This window comes from Tachysurus vachellii, chromosome 8, assembly GCF_030014155.1.
Source record: "Tachysurus vachellii isolate PV-2020 chromosome 8, HZAU_Pvac_v1, whole genome shotgun sequence".
Classification (NCBI taxonomy): domain Eukaryota; kingdom Metazoa; phylum Chordata; class Actinopteri; order Siluriformes; family Bagridae; genus Tachysurus; species Tachysurus vachellii.
Window position 1 is genome coordinate 18843166 of NC_083467.1, and position 13568 is coordinate 18856733.

Sequence of the window (13568 nt, forward strand, 5' to 3'; positions counted from 1 at the left end):
CAGCCTGCTAATTGCCTTTCACACGTTCTATCTTTCAGGCAGGAATCTTTTTCACACCTGCACACACCCATCAAGCTACAGAGGTCTGCTTCACACACACACTCACACACACAAACACACACAAACACACACACACATGCACACACAGAGGTGGTAACACTGGGTTAATGAGAGGTCACCTTCAGTTTCAGAGCGACACACAATGACCACCACTGTTTCACTGTCACACACCCAAGGAAAAATCTGTTTACAGGAAGAAAACATCAGTAACAATGATGCCAGACAAATAACAATGCTTTTAAAACATAATGAGAAAAAAATCCCTGACAAACAGCCTAAGGTCCTGCCAAGTACTTGCAGATAAACGACTTCACACTCTCTCCCGTGGTTACTTACTTTCAAAAAAAAGCCATGAAAACCGAATAAACCTGTAAAAACCTGAGAAAAATAAAGATTGTTAACATGACTGTAAATCATTAACTCTGTGTCTGTGTTAAATCACAGTGCAAACTCAAACTGTTCATTTGTTTGGGTGTGAAAACAAATACTTCAATTTCCTACTACAGACAGTCAGTGAGGGAAGTGAGAGATATACAGACCTTGTTTCTGTTATCTGTGTGGCCAGGACCTAATGTCAAAGGAGGTTTTAAATATTTTATAGTAATGACCTTATAGATGTATGTCCTTCTAAGTCACTTAAGCTAGTGTTATATCTCAGTGCAACTGCACTTATAGACAAGGCCACGGTCCTCCGGCTCTGCGACATAATGTTAATCGTATTCAATGACTGTAACAAATGTTTCTGCAACATGAGTAAGACTTTTATATGTGAGGGACATTAATGAGTCCCCTGGAGTCCAGCTCTCCTTCATACCATCCATTGATTCTTCATTACAAGTGGAAAAATAACCATTGATCAGGTGGACCCCCGGGAAGTGGTGTAGGACAAGGTTATCAGTGATGTGTCACTTCACATTGGAGAAGGGTGAGCAGTGCCTTGTTGCTCTCTTTCTCACAACAAATCTTTCACAGACAGAAGTTTAAACTGAGAAATCAATGCGAGACATTTGTCTGTGAGCTCTTCTTAACCATTTGGCAAAATCTCGCTTTATGAATAACAAGGTGACTGTGATCGATATGTTGTACTGAGCCTAGTCAGGGTAGATTGGTGTTCATCTAACTCCATGTTATAGATCTATCCACCACAGACAAGCTGAGAGAGGTAGCTAGTATATCAAATTAGTATTAAACTACTGCTAACCTCATTTCACCAGTGTTGATGGAACAAGAGCCCAGGCAGCTGTCTCCTGTCCTCAGCTGGAGGACATTAAGGTGCTGCTGGGTCTGTCAGTGCAGCCCAGCATGCATCAGAAACCAAAACTTTGAGGATGCTCCAAGGCTACTGTCACAATCCAAGCTCACTGTTGAGAGATGTTAAAACAGGGCCAACACTGCATACAGAGCCCTCAGAAGAGCACATGTGGAGTGTTTAAACGCTGGTTAGCTGTGGCACTTGTGCTAATCTTCAGGGTAAATACACTTACAGTGCCACACGTTTTGTAAAACAAAGGCAATAATGACATCCAACTGCCAATCGTTTCAAGACTGGAACCTGATCAACAGCACAGTGCATACATGGCATGACATTCATTACTCAAGGAGAGCGAGCAATTTACAGACATGCTCCATGATATGGTTGCAGCCTCAAGTATTAGACTAAATTATACTATATTAATGAAAGCACAAAAGTCACTAAAGAGGCGAGACGGCTCCGAAGGGAACTGAGTACACCGAGACAGAAAGATAGACAAAGAGAAGGGAAAAGCACCTTCAGCCAGTTCATCCTCAGTCTATATCCATTATCCATGCTATTCAGGAGTGTGGCTTGCTTGATTGAATTACAGATATATCATAATAAATCATGTAGCTCTTTTTATATTCATTCAACATCAATCTATTTATAACCCTGAGGGGCGGGAAGCAGTTGGCGCTGTGCCAGGCTTGTGTGGAGTGATCTGCTGAATTATAATGCACACTGCGGAGTGAGGCACAGGGGCAATGCTGTCATGATTATTCCAGCTGAGCCCTGAGCTGTGAGCCTTGGACCTGATTGCCCATCCTGACACTGCAATTCCTCCAAAATGCAAATATAATCACTGAAATATTCTCACTGCAAACACTCTCACTGAAGCTCACAGTGCAATCTGCAAATATTGCACATTGTGAATAGAGCTTGTGGTTTTCTACGACACCTTCATTCACTCCTTTTTCTCGACTCTTCACTCTATATATTACGTCCCACGTTTATGTGGGAAAGGGCAATTAATCAGGAAGAGGTTAAACGTGAAACCAAGCCAAAATCCCACAATGAGTGACGGAGCAATCAATGAGAACAATTCACAGAAATTATCCAGAGGCTCATAAATGAACAGAAGCCAATACATTAGAGGGAAAGGGAATGAGGGAAAGATTATTTGGCCTCAGTGTCCTAACACCTTTTGTGACAGATGATTTAAAACATTAGCACAGTAAACTAAGAACAGGATTTCTTCCTGGTGTTAGGACACTGAGGCCAAATAATCTTTCCCTCATTCCCAGAGTTAATATAAAAGAACAAAGGAATTGTTTGAAAATTGAAATGAATTATAAATAAAGATATTGAGCCTTTCACACTGGGATCTAAAATATTCATTAAGAATACAAAAAAATCATTGCACTGCTTTAAAAAATGACACATTACAGGATGTGTAATTGACAAAATAAATACGGAGAACGTAACGGAAGTAGAAAGAAGGCAGAATAAATACATTACATGTGCGATTTTTTGGCACATTACATTGTGTAACAGAATTCTGACTGTGTCGATCGGAACCTTCACACTTCTGTAAAATGTAGTTTTGCTGCAAATTAAGAAATTTATTTTTGATAAATCGATAATGTCCTAGGTTTAGAATGTGAAAATGCTCTGATCATCTTTTTCCCCTCATCTCCTTTCCTCTGCTCCATTGTTTGTGAGGCAGAGTGAATGTATTTGCATTTTTAACACCATTTGCCTCTGCTCAGCACACTCATCCATTCTTGGTAACTCTGGCACGCATCTCCAACAGCTATTTGAAAACTGTTCAAAACAGCCTTTGCAGTTTTACCCCACTCATGAGACAAACTACAGGATCTAAACTGCAGTCTCTTCAGTAAGCATGCTAAACACTAACGGTGTGGCTAAATCGCTAACACTGTTTACTCCAAAAATGAGAACAGGCTGCATCTGTGGAGATGACTTACTGAAATTCGATGGGAGTTGAAAAACGAAAGGCAGAGACGGAGATGACAAAATGGAAAACAATGCAGAAGAGGGCCAAAGGTGTGGCTGCAGACCAGACCGCTAAAGACTAAACTTTCTGTGTAAGGGTAAGGTGAAACATATTTTATTTATTTATCTGGTACCATCTGTAATGGTAACAGCCACATCAGTGTCTACATTCACTCCAAACTGTTCAACCTGTCTGGCTGGCCCTGACATGATCCCTGAGCTCCATAATAATACCTGACAGTTTAAATTCTTCAGGTTAAATAAATTAAACAGGGCACTTAGCTGCTAAAGGAGTAGCTTTGTGGCCAGGAGAGAGCTAAATGGGGTCTGCGGATCAGATATACGCTCTGCTCACAATGTCTACGCCATATAATGTGTCCTGATGCTGGCATGATTCATATATAGCAGAGCGAGGCATATGCTTCCAGAGATTGACTGTGTAGTAAAGAATCATAGAGTGTAATGTGATGGCAGGTCCACAAGTCATGATTCTTGCACAGCTCTCTAAAATATGCATTTATTTATGTGTTCCCAAATTAAATAGTGTGCATATACACAATAAGCTAAATGGTCTTTGCTACCTAAATGCTTATGTAGTCTACATTGAGCAGTGTAGATTAATCCCCTCTACCCCAGTGTGTATGGGTGAGTGTGCTGTTTTTTAGCTTCCACTGAGTCTGAATTCTAGCCTGAGGGGCTGTCACTACAGGAGCCCTCAGTGCAACACTGCTTTTAATTCATCTTTAAAATCCACTGACTCACTCACTCTCTCTCTCTCTCTCTCTCTCTAGCTATAAGTCTGTATTCTACAATAGAAACGGCTGTCCTCTTCACAAAGATCTCACTGTTGCATATATCCAATGGCAGCCTTTTCAGCTATCTATCTTGCTAGGACACAGTATTTACACTCATGAAGATGTTTAGCAAAGAAGTAAGATAAAAAACCTCTAGCCAAAGAGCTGTGAATGGGGGACTGTGTTACCATGTGCCAGTGGCATAAGTTTTATTACTTGTTTTTAATGAGACACTTGTGTTGACTGCACTTTCTCACTTAAGATCATGGTTGCTTATAAAAGCTGCATCAGTGCTAGCTGCTCTGCCCTTAATTCAGCCATCTGGATAAGACACTTCTATAGCGAAATGAAGACGTACCAATCAGAAGGGCATTCTGCTTGGGTTGGACTCAGACTTGGCCGTGGTAGCACAATATTTAAAAGTATTAAGCTACTGAGGGTACGATTGTGAGTTTAAACCCTAGCTATGCCAAACTGCTCCTGCTGGGTATTTGAGCAAGTCTTTAACTCTCAAGTGCTCATTCATTAACCACATTGGATAAAATGCACAAAACCTAAATGGAAAATTTATACTGGTCTGATCTACTAATGTAGTACATGCTAAAAAAAAGTATGTTGACTGTCAGAACATTTATCATGAACATTAACAATCGGACACAGCTTGCTCTAAACTACCACTCAAACATACCTCTGATGTTTCACATAACATGTCAACAGAAGCTTGCTGATAGACAGCATGATCACTAAGGGGAACTGAGTATCTGGTTACAGCTCTGATACTGGTATGCTTAGTAAACATTTTAACTAGTTAACTAGTTAGTAGTCAAAACCTAAGGCAGACAGATTCTGTAGTTTCCACTCATCTCTACACAAGTCATCAATTTCAGGCTTTGGCCATAAACCAAGGAGGCAATCCAAAATGTGCCACTATGCCAACATGTACCACTTCTCTTCTGAGCAGCACAAGAATAGCGCACAAAATGTTAAACAGTCTTTATTCATTCTGTGGACAAATTGTGAAGTTGCAACATCAAATAAAAATTCAGAATTGGAGGTAAATGGGATAAGGATGGAAAGGAAATGTTCCTAGCTGCTAGACCTAAGAAGATCCTCTCCTGGTAAATAGGGAAAACACTCACTGACCTGTTTTTCTAAAAGAATGACATGCACCAGGTCTCCATAAATAAATAAAAGTTGCCCTACAAAGTAGTGTTTACTAATGCACTTGTGTAAAAAAGCAGCATCTTTCCAGATGAGATGTGCAGAGTAATGAAACATGTCGACTCTTATAAAGATCAAGCCAAAGCAGGGGAAAAGTACAAAATATAGCAGCAACATCACAAATCACAGAGGAGTGACTAAAATAGCAGAATGAGAGATGGATCAAAATCTACATCCTGCTCTCCCTCTCCTCTCCTTTTGTATTAGCTTAGAAAGAGAGCACCTACAACAACAGCTGGTAAAATATTAATGCTCTAATTCTAACAAAGAAATGTCAAGCCTGTTTATAAAGATCTTTGTACATAGCTATGTATTATTAATATAGTAAAAATGTTAATCTAGCTTCAGAAAGCTTAAAATGGCAGAGTCTGCTACAGAATTCAGTTGATATTTCTATAATCTATAACTTACTAATCCAATATCATTCTGTAGTCAAGTCTTAATTTGCTAAATAACACTGTATTAGCAGAGAATTATGCTAAAATAAACTTCATTTCTGATTCATCTTCCAAGCATTTCCACTAGTGACCAACAGGGGGTGGACTCACCACAGCAGCCACCAAGCCTGTGGCATGCTCTCAAATCCATACTGTACATTTCCATGAATCCCTGCAATTTAGCAATCCTTTGTTTACTGTATATTTAATTAAAGTGTAGGCTTCACACGCTTCCTTTGAGGTGTCTACATGCCAGACTCAGTAGTCTCCAGTTGAGCACTGGGAGATCATCCAATTGCAGCTTGGTGCCAGACTGGAGGCTCCGTTCAACTGTAACAGTTAAAAAAAACGAAGCGCTGTGTTCTTGTGACATGATATTGTCCATAAAAAGCTTTGAATATGTTGCCTTCTGCCCTGAGTCTACTAACACCTTTAAAAATCTCCATCTGCTTCATCACCAGTTCAATATGTGTAACTTCATTTTGTGCTCCATAACATTTAAAAGAGTACATCATATATATGTGCATGTGTGTGTGTGTGTGTGTGTGTATTGTAACTAAAGCACAGAATGTATATCTTGCAATTGTTTTTGATTAAAGCTCAGAAGTGTGTGTGTTGTGTGATGTCCCCTAACCTGCAATCCAGCCTCTCAAGCTCAAAGTGGGGGTTAAAGTTGAGGGCGATTCGCTGCGAGGGCTCTGGAGCGGTGATGATCCAGCGGCAGTCCTGGTGAGGTGGGTACTCCTGTGGGTAACCAGGCGTGGTGATATAGCCTGCATCACTGGCATCCCGCTGCCCACCACATGGCTCTGGAAATGAAGCAAAGGTCACATTCAGTTCAAATGATTCACCACAAATGATTCAGGATCTATTTTATTAAACAACATGAATCATCACTTAATGCAATGGATTTTATTGACTCAATAAATAAGCTTAAAAAAGATAAGGATGAAGTAGTACATTCTTGACAGACATGTTTAAAGACTATTTGTCCTGAGTCCATTAGCCAATACATGTCTTCGATAATGTAAATGCAAGGACAGGCCATTTGCAAACATTGGGACATGATCTCTGATTCGATCTGCACATCTTTAGAATAATAACTCCTCTAGTACACAGAGTTACTATCCTGCGACAGGAAACGGCATACAGGCTGTGTGTCTGCTTCAGGTCAAAGGTCACTTAATGCTGTGAGATCAGCATTTGGCCACAAAGACGCCTTTCTGCACAAGGAACGCAGAGAGGGCACTGGTTCATTCATTCTTTCTTTCATGCCCTCTCTCTCTCCATCTCTTATGCTCTCTCGTTTCTCTTTCCCCAGCTTTGATCTATTTTTTTCCAGACTTTAAGTCCCTCAGCTCAACTAATTGATACTGTTTCACCCGAGTTTACAGTTCAGATTGTTTAACCTGTGCTATAACTCTAAAGAGCATCATTATTATAATATATAAAATGAAAATATTAAATGTTAACAAAGTGGGAGGCAGGACTGATAAACTGCAGTCATATCTCACACTGATATGATGTAAATGGTCCACATGACTTGACAAATCGCACACATTCTGATCTAAAAATACACACTCACTTATTACGGTAAACTGTCAGTGCTTCAGCAAGGACTTACAGCAAGCCAACCTCACACATGTACATCACCGTACGAATCTGGGCTTGATCCAGTGCCACATGGAGAAGCTCAGTTGGGGATGCTGGGAATGGGTTCAGAGGAAGTGACAGGTATGAGTAAGCATTATAGTGAGTTTCCTCAATGGACCATGAACTCGTATATATGACGAATGTGCTTGCTTACGTGTTGTGAAGATCCTAAAAACTTCATAGCAGTATTCATATTCAGATGACATTTTAAATTACTGTTCCTGTCGATTTTTCACCCGAACTGTTACACAGTCAAGCGTTCGAAGATGTGGAGCCTTCTCCAAAGCTCTTCATGTCAAATATAGGAAAATAGACCCAAATGGGTGAGATGTAATAGACTTTCAAGAGGTGACATTTGAAAGGCTATTACAAATTTAAAGGTGTGCTTTCTACTCCATTGCATTTGATATGCCATGCTGCCCTTCTCTGGTTTCCCCAATGGCCACAGGCCACAGAGCACTTCACAACATCAACAACATCACATACACAAATTATGTACAATAACAAGAAAACAAATAGCCCGAAACACTTCTGCCTGTTTGACAGCAATTAAGTGACCTCGCCGCTGCCGGCAGCTCTTTCAGCGCTGTTTAACATGTACAGGATGTGGTTAAAATTCTGCCACCTCAACACTTTCTCAACAGATCTTGTTCTATGTGAGTGCATGCGCATATAGGTTTGACACACTGCAGGCTCTCATTAGGGGGTGCTCTTCCTCTCCTGGCTCTAGGTCTTAGCAGCACCAGCCTGCCACTGTGTGAGAATTTATTTCAGTTCCGAAAGAAAGGAAGGAGTGGGAGAAGGAGAGAGAAAGAGAGAGTGAGAGAGCACGAGATGCTGCTGTGCGATGTGATGGCCTTATGAATTATTGTGCCTATGCTGCTAAAGGAGTCGATCCATCTACCCACTGTGCCACATGCTATCGGAGCAACAAAAAAGGCTCAGCGATTGGGGCAACAGCAAGAACACACTCAAAGCGTGGTGTTTACGTGTAAAATAGATATGATGCTGTTTTTACCATTCCAGTGATATCTAGATTTGCAAAATTCGAAATTCAAAACTGCACTATGAAAATTGTGAAATGCTGTATTTTCTTTACTCTGAAAAGTGATAGGATCCCGAAAGACATGGATTTTGAAGCCAGATTTGAATTAATGGATAAGACAAAGCTGCATTGCTGGGTGTTTCGGTAAAAATAAGAGATTATGTGTTGCTGACAGTGGAATAGTCACAGCGTATATTAGGAGCGCCTACATAAAAGCTCAAAATAATTTTCTCATTCCTATAAACACATGAACCGAGGACTGACAGCCTGAATGAATGAGCGGGCTTTTATTAACCATGTGTACATGCAAGAGGATGCAAACACGACACTCTCCGTCAGCATGAAGATCTGCTGAGTTGAGAGGTTTCTCTGGCTTGAAGTAGAGGGAGATCAATGATGTGTCAATATAGGCTTTCAGATTTTTTCCCCTATTTCCTGCATTTCCTTTCTTTAGAAAGGCAAAACTGTCTGATGATGTCGCACAAGCTGCCTGTTTGAACGCCTATAATCCTAAACATATCTCACTCATCACCTGTTCTCAAACCATAAGGAACTGTAAACGGTACAGTGAAGGAGAACAGACCTGCATTATTTATATTCTTTCTTGTTTTAAATTTCATTGCAATAGCACTATTTCAGCATGTTCCTTGCTATCTTCTCATGAAAAAGAAGAAAATGATAGACAAAAACAGGGATGGAATAAAGGAATATTTGTTTACTGTCCCAAATGCAAATAGCCAACCTTCTTTTTTGGCAGATTTAGAAGCTCATCCTCCATTAAAAAGGACTTTATTGTTCTACAAAAAAGAGATGTGAAAAACAAAGCAACATGACAACAAGATAAGGCAACTACAATCTGCATAATGGCTGTTGTTTGCACAGATACCACACATTTATCCAATTCTGCTCAATTAGATCTGACAGCAACAGATGCTGTTCTAACAGGCTTGCCACTCAACCTAAAGCAATTATTCTTGCTTTACCTCTGAAATGATACTGTGGGTTGGCAATAAATTTGAGGAAAGACAACACGGAGAGGGTTCACATGCCATTTTTTCTACTTAGCTTTGGCTTTTTGATAATACACAGTGCTCCATGATGGAGGGTTTGAACTATATGCACGGAATGCACTGATCTGCTCTGTCCTGTGATTTTGCTGTTAGCACATATGCGCGCGCACACACACACATACACCGGTGCTCCTCAGTGACTGCCAAAGTCTTACATCTGTGTCTCATCAGTTTGTGTGTCAACAGTATAAAGAAATAAGAGGAGAGGCTGGACTGAACCTGACTATGCACCTCTCCCTCCCTCCCTCCCTCCCTCCCTCTCTCTCTATCTCTCTCTCTCTCACTCTCTCTCACTCTCTCTCTCTCTCTCTCTCTCAGAAACACAATCTTTCACACGCACAGGGACAGATGGGTTGAGAAAACATACTGCTGACTTACTTTAGCAAAAGCGGAAACAGTACAGAAGAAAACCCAAGTGATACTTCAGAAAAGCAAATAGGAGGAGGAAAAAAAATATCTGAACAGCAAAAACAGAAAATGACAAATGGGTTTAGCAGCACAGCGATAAAACCCTCCGATGAAATTTTAAAGAGATCATATCCCTTTGGTATTCTGTGAAACAACTGGCAAGAAAGTATAAACATTTTCCAAGTCCCATCAGAAAGGCAGCAGAAAGTGCAGCCAACTTGCTATCAGCCAACTGAAAGCACACAGAAAATCTAACAAGGCCAGATATTAAAGCTAAATTCCAGCCACACTGTGCAAATGCCACGAGCAGCAGCCTGCACATGCCGGATTGGTGCCTGTTTACAGTACTGGTGCTCTGCAGGTGGCCAGGTGAGTGTGTGCATTTGTCCCAGTCTATAAACAACACCAGCACTAGCATTGCCTTCAGGTGACCCAACGATTGGCCAGAGAAGTGCAATGCAAAAGGATATGTCAGTAGACTGAGAGAATGCACGCATAAACACACACAGACACACACACACAAATGCACAAATTATTTTCTAATCTGGTGTGTTGGCCAGAACTACTACTTGTTAAAAGCAAAAAAGCAATGCAGGTAGAGATCATCATTAACTGACTGATAAGTTTTCCAGCCACACCATAATTAGCTGTTTCTTAATCACTAACATGAAGAGCTTAAGCTCTTCCATGTGATCACATATCCATGATGACTGAACTACCTTTACCAGGTCAACTAACCACTGCTACTCTCCAGTCCTTTCTGATTCCCAAATAAAAAGGAGTCATCCCAGTATACAATTCATCTACTCCTAAGCTCAGTGCGAGTTGCCACACATCACAAGCGCAGCACTTCTCAGTAAGACTGAAATCCCAAACACGAGTATCCTCTTGGAACATGTTTTTCTTCCACACTGTCTCTTTTTGGCATTAATAGATAATACACAGCCATTCAATAGAATAACTGGACTAATGAAGTGGCTGTTTGCTGGGGAAAAAATCAGGGCTTTCAGAAAAGATCCCTTAGGAAAAGCCCCTTGCGGAAACGATGCAACAACTCAAGTAGGAAAAGAATAAAAACAAGACACTATTCAGGTTGAAGGCAGGAAACATATTAATGCTTAAAGTTAATTTGACTTAAAACAGGGTTAAAATGAAACTAAATATTAGAAATTGAAACTCGGTGACTTTATGTGCCAGTTTTGTATTAATGAAAATAGAAAATACATTTTAATTACAAATTTTAAGACAAATAAAAGGTGTTTTTAAGTAAACAACGGTGTCAGTGGATATGATGCAGTTTTGTGATCATGAACACTTATGTAAACCCAAATTGGACATAATAGTGATTTGGCAAAGTTTATCTTCACATTATCTTTACATCTAGGACGTGTAGCTTTTTAAATCAGAAGCTTTCCATGCGCCTCAGAAGAAGAAAAAAAAACCTACAAGTCCAAATAGCATTGGAAAGAATTGAACCTATCTAATAGAGAACAGATAGAACAGAGCTCGTCATGCTTTAATCCTCATGTGCATGGATTTTCTTCTAAACGCTGGACTTGATATCGTTTCCACGCGCACAAACCGATTAACCCCGACGTCTGATGGTGTAGCGCGCGGACTCCGGAACCGGTGTGAAAACTGACCACGAAATTTACCCAGGAACCTCCACAAGTCTGGGCGCTGATAAATACATCTATTAACACGGAAACATCAGTCGTGAACGGAGAGCTGCGAGACCTCAACGCGCAAACCTGGCTCAGAAAGTGGTGAAGGAAAATGTAGTTAATAATGCAGTATAAGAATAGCCCATCTCTACAGTGCTGGTGCTCGATGCTTAGCTGTAATTACCCTCTGTATACAGTTTAATACATGGTTATCTAATGAAGGCTGGGAAACGATCCGATCCCATTCATGAAAAAAATCTGCTGGATTTAATGAGAGCGCGCGATCCAGTGGCACAGCTCTCACTTCCCCGGTCTTCTACATGATATACAATATTTAGCTCAAATAAAGGTAAATGAGGTCCAGTAGAATCGAGAGAAATGTGGAAATCATTTTGCTGGTGCCGAAGTGCCTAAATACAATAGACTGAAATAAATGGTATAAATCTGGTGTGGGATGTAGATGGTTGTCCTGCGTGCGCTCCGGTATCACAAGGCTCACAGAGCTCTGAATGCTAAAAATCACTCAGTACTTATTGAACCTTTATTGTCCTAAATGTGTCCGTACTTTTCTTTTCGATCAAGACAAAATGCTGTTCTTTACGCATCATAAAACCTGGTGTATTGATTTAACACCAGTTGCCTCTATATTTCCCCTTAAAACACATTCTGGGGATAAAACACACGCAACACGTCCTCGGTTCATGTGTGAAACTACAAAACAATAGGATTGTTATCAAAACAAACAAACACAAACAAAAATCCGAACAGCTGTTGAGGAAAATGTTGATGGTTTTGAAAGAATCCTCTTAACTTACCCTCATCTCCGTGAACCAGCGACGAGAAATAAAAGACGAGTAAGCATCCATACAGTCTGGTGGCTAAATCCATCTCTCCGGGTGAAACGTGCCACCCTTGAAGGAAAAAGCGTGCAAGAGTAAGTCTTGATTCTTGAATCTTGGCCCTCTTTCGGTGTCGAGAAACCAGTTTATCCACCGAAAAGAGCTCTTCAGCACGGCGATGATCACTTCTCTCCTCTCCTCTCCAGTGCTGATCGCCTGTTACATGCGCTTTTCTTCAACACTGAAGGAAACTCAGATCAGAGCGCATGCTTCAACAACATGCCCATAAAGCTGTACAGGCATAATAATAATAATAATAATAATAATAATAATAATAATAATAATAATAATAATAATAATAATAATAAAGAAGTGCTGAATAACTGAGTTTTCTAAAGAACTTTTCTTTCTGATGCCTGACTATGAACCCTGGCAGTGAGAGCGCAAAACTGGGAGAAAACAAGCTGCGTTAAGTTCGAGTGGTTTGCTTTCCTCGAGCTGGTAGTGAAAGTAATGAAGCTTCTATCCAATCCGAAACACGCCAGGTGTCTTGTCTGTTTTTGTGACTTTCCTCACTTGTAGGGAAAAAGAAAAGGAACGTCAACGCGAAATGGGATCGTAAAGACGGTTAACGCGTATGATCCGTGGAGCGCATGAGTGTCCGGAGCTGTCCGTGTCCGCCACTACGCTGTCTTCACTCCTCCACCGCGTTGAAGTAAGAGATGTGGCTCCGAGCTGTAGCCTACAGCGTGTGTGTGTGTGAGTGAGTGAGAGAGAGAGAGAGAGAGAGAGAGAGAGAGAGAGAGTGTAATGGCATCGGGACGGCGCAGCTATCGCGTTACACACACGCAGCGCCACGGCCCGCCTTCCTCCCTCCCTCCCTCCCTCCTTCCCTCTCTCCTTCCCTCTCCCTCCTTCCCTCCCGGTGTGTGATTAAAGAGGAGCGTTCGAGTTATAAAAAGACCGGGCAAAAGAGACACACACGCAAACGCCACGACAACGTCCATCACCGCAAAAGAAAAAAAAACAGCACAGATCATATAGAGAGTATTTCTGGAAAGCGAGGGCCGCCTATGTTAATAGCACCCATGTCACAAAATAGTAATAACAAAAAAAAAGTTGAAAAA

The 13568-nt window shown here is 40.9% G+C and overlaps 1 protein-coding gene across 2 annotated transcripts in view; it reads right to left on the bottom strand.

Moving 5' to 3' along the window:
* Positions 1-13205, bottom strand: part of nrp2b (neuropilin 2b) — a 70649-nt gene extending 57444 nt beyond the window's left edge. For both annotated transcript variants that reach the window (XM_060876744.1, XM_060876745.1), the window contains exons 1-2: positions 12418-13205; positions 6397-6571 (exon numbers count right to left, since the gene is read on the bottom strand). In XM_060876744.1, the coding sequence (XP_060732727.1) occupies positions 6397-6571; positions 12418-12490 (248 nt within the window). In that variant the 5' untranslated portion in view covers positions 12491-13205. The remainder of the gene's footprint in view (positions 1-6396; positions 6572-12417) is intronic.
* Between the last annotated feature and the right edge of the window lie 363 nt (positions 13206-13568).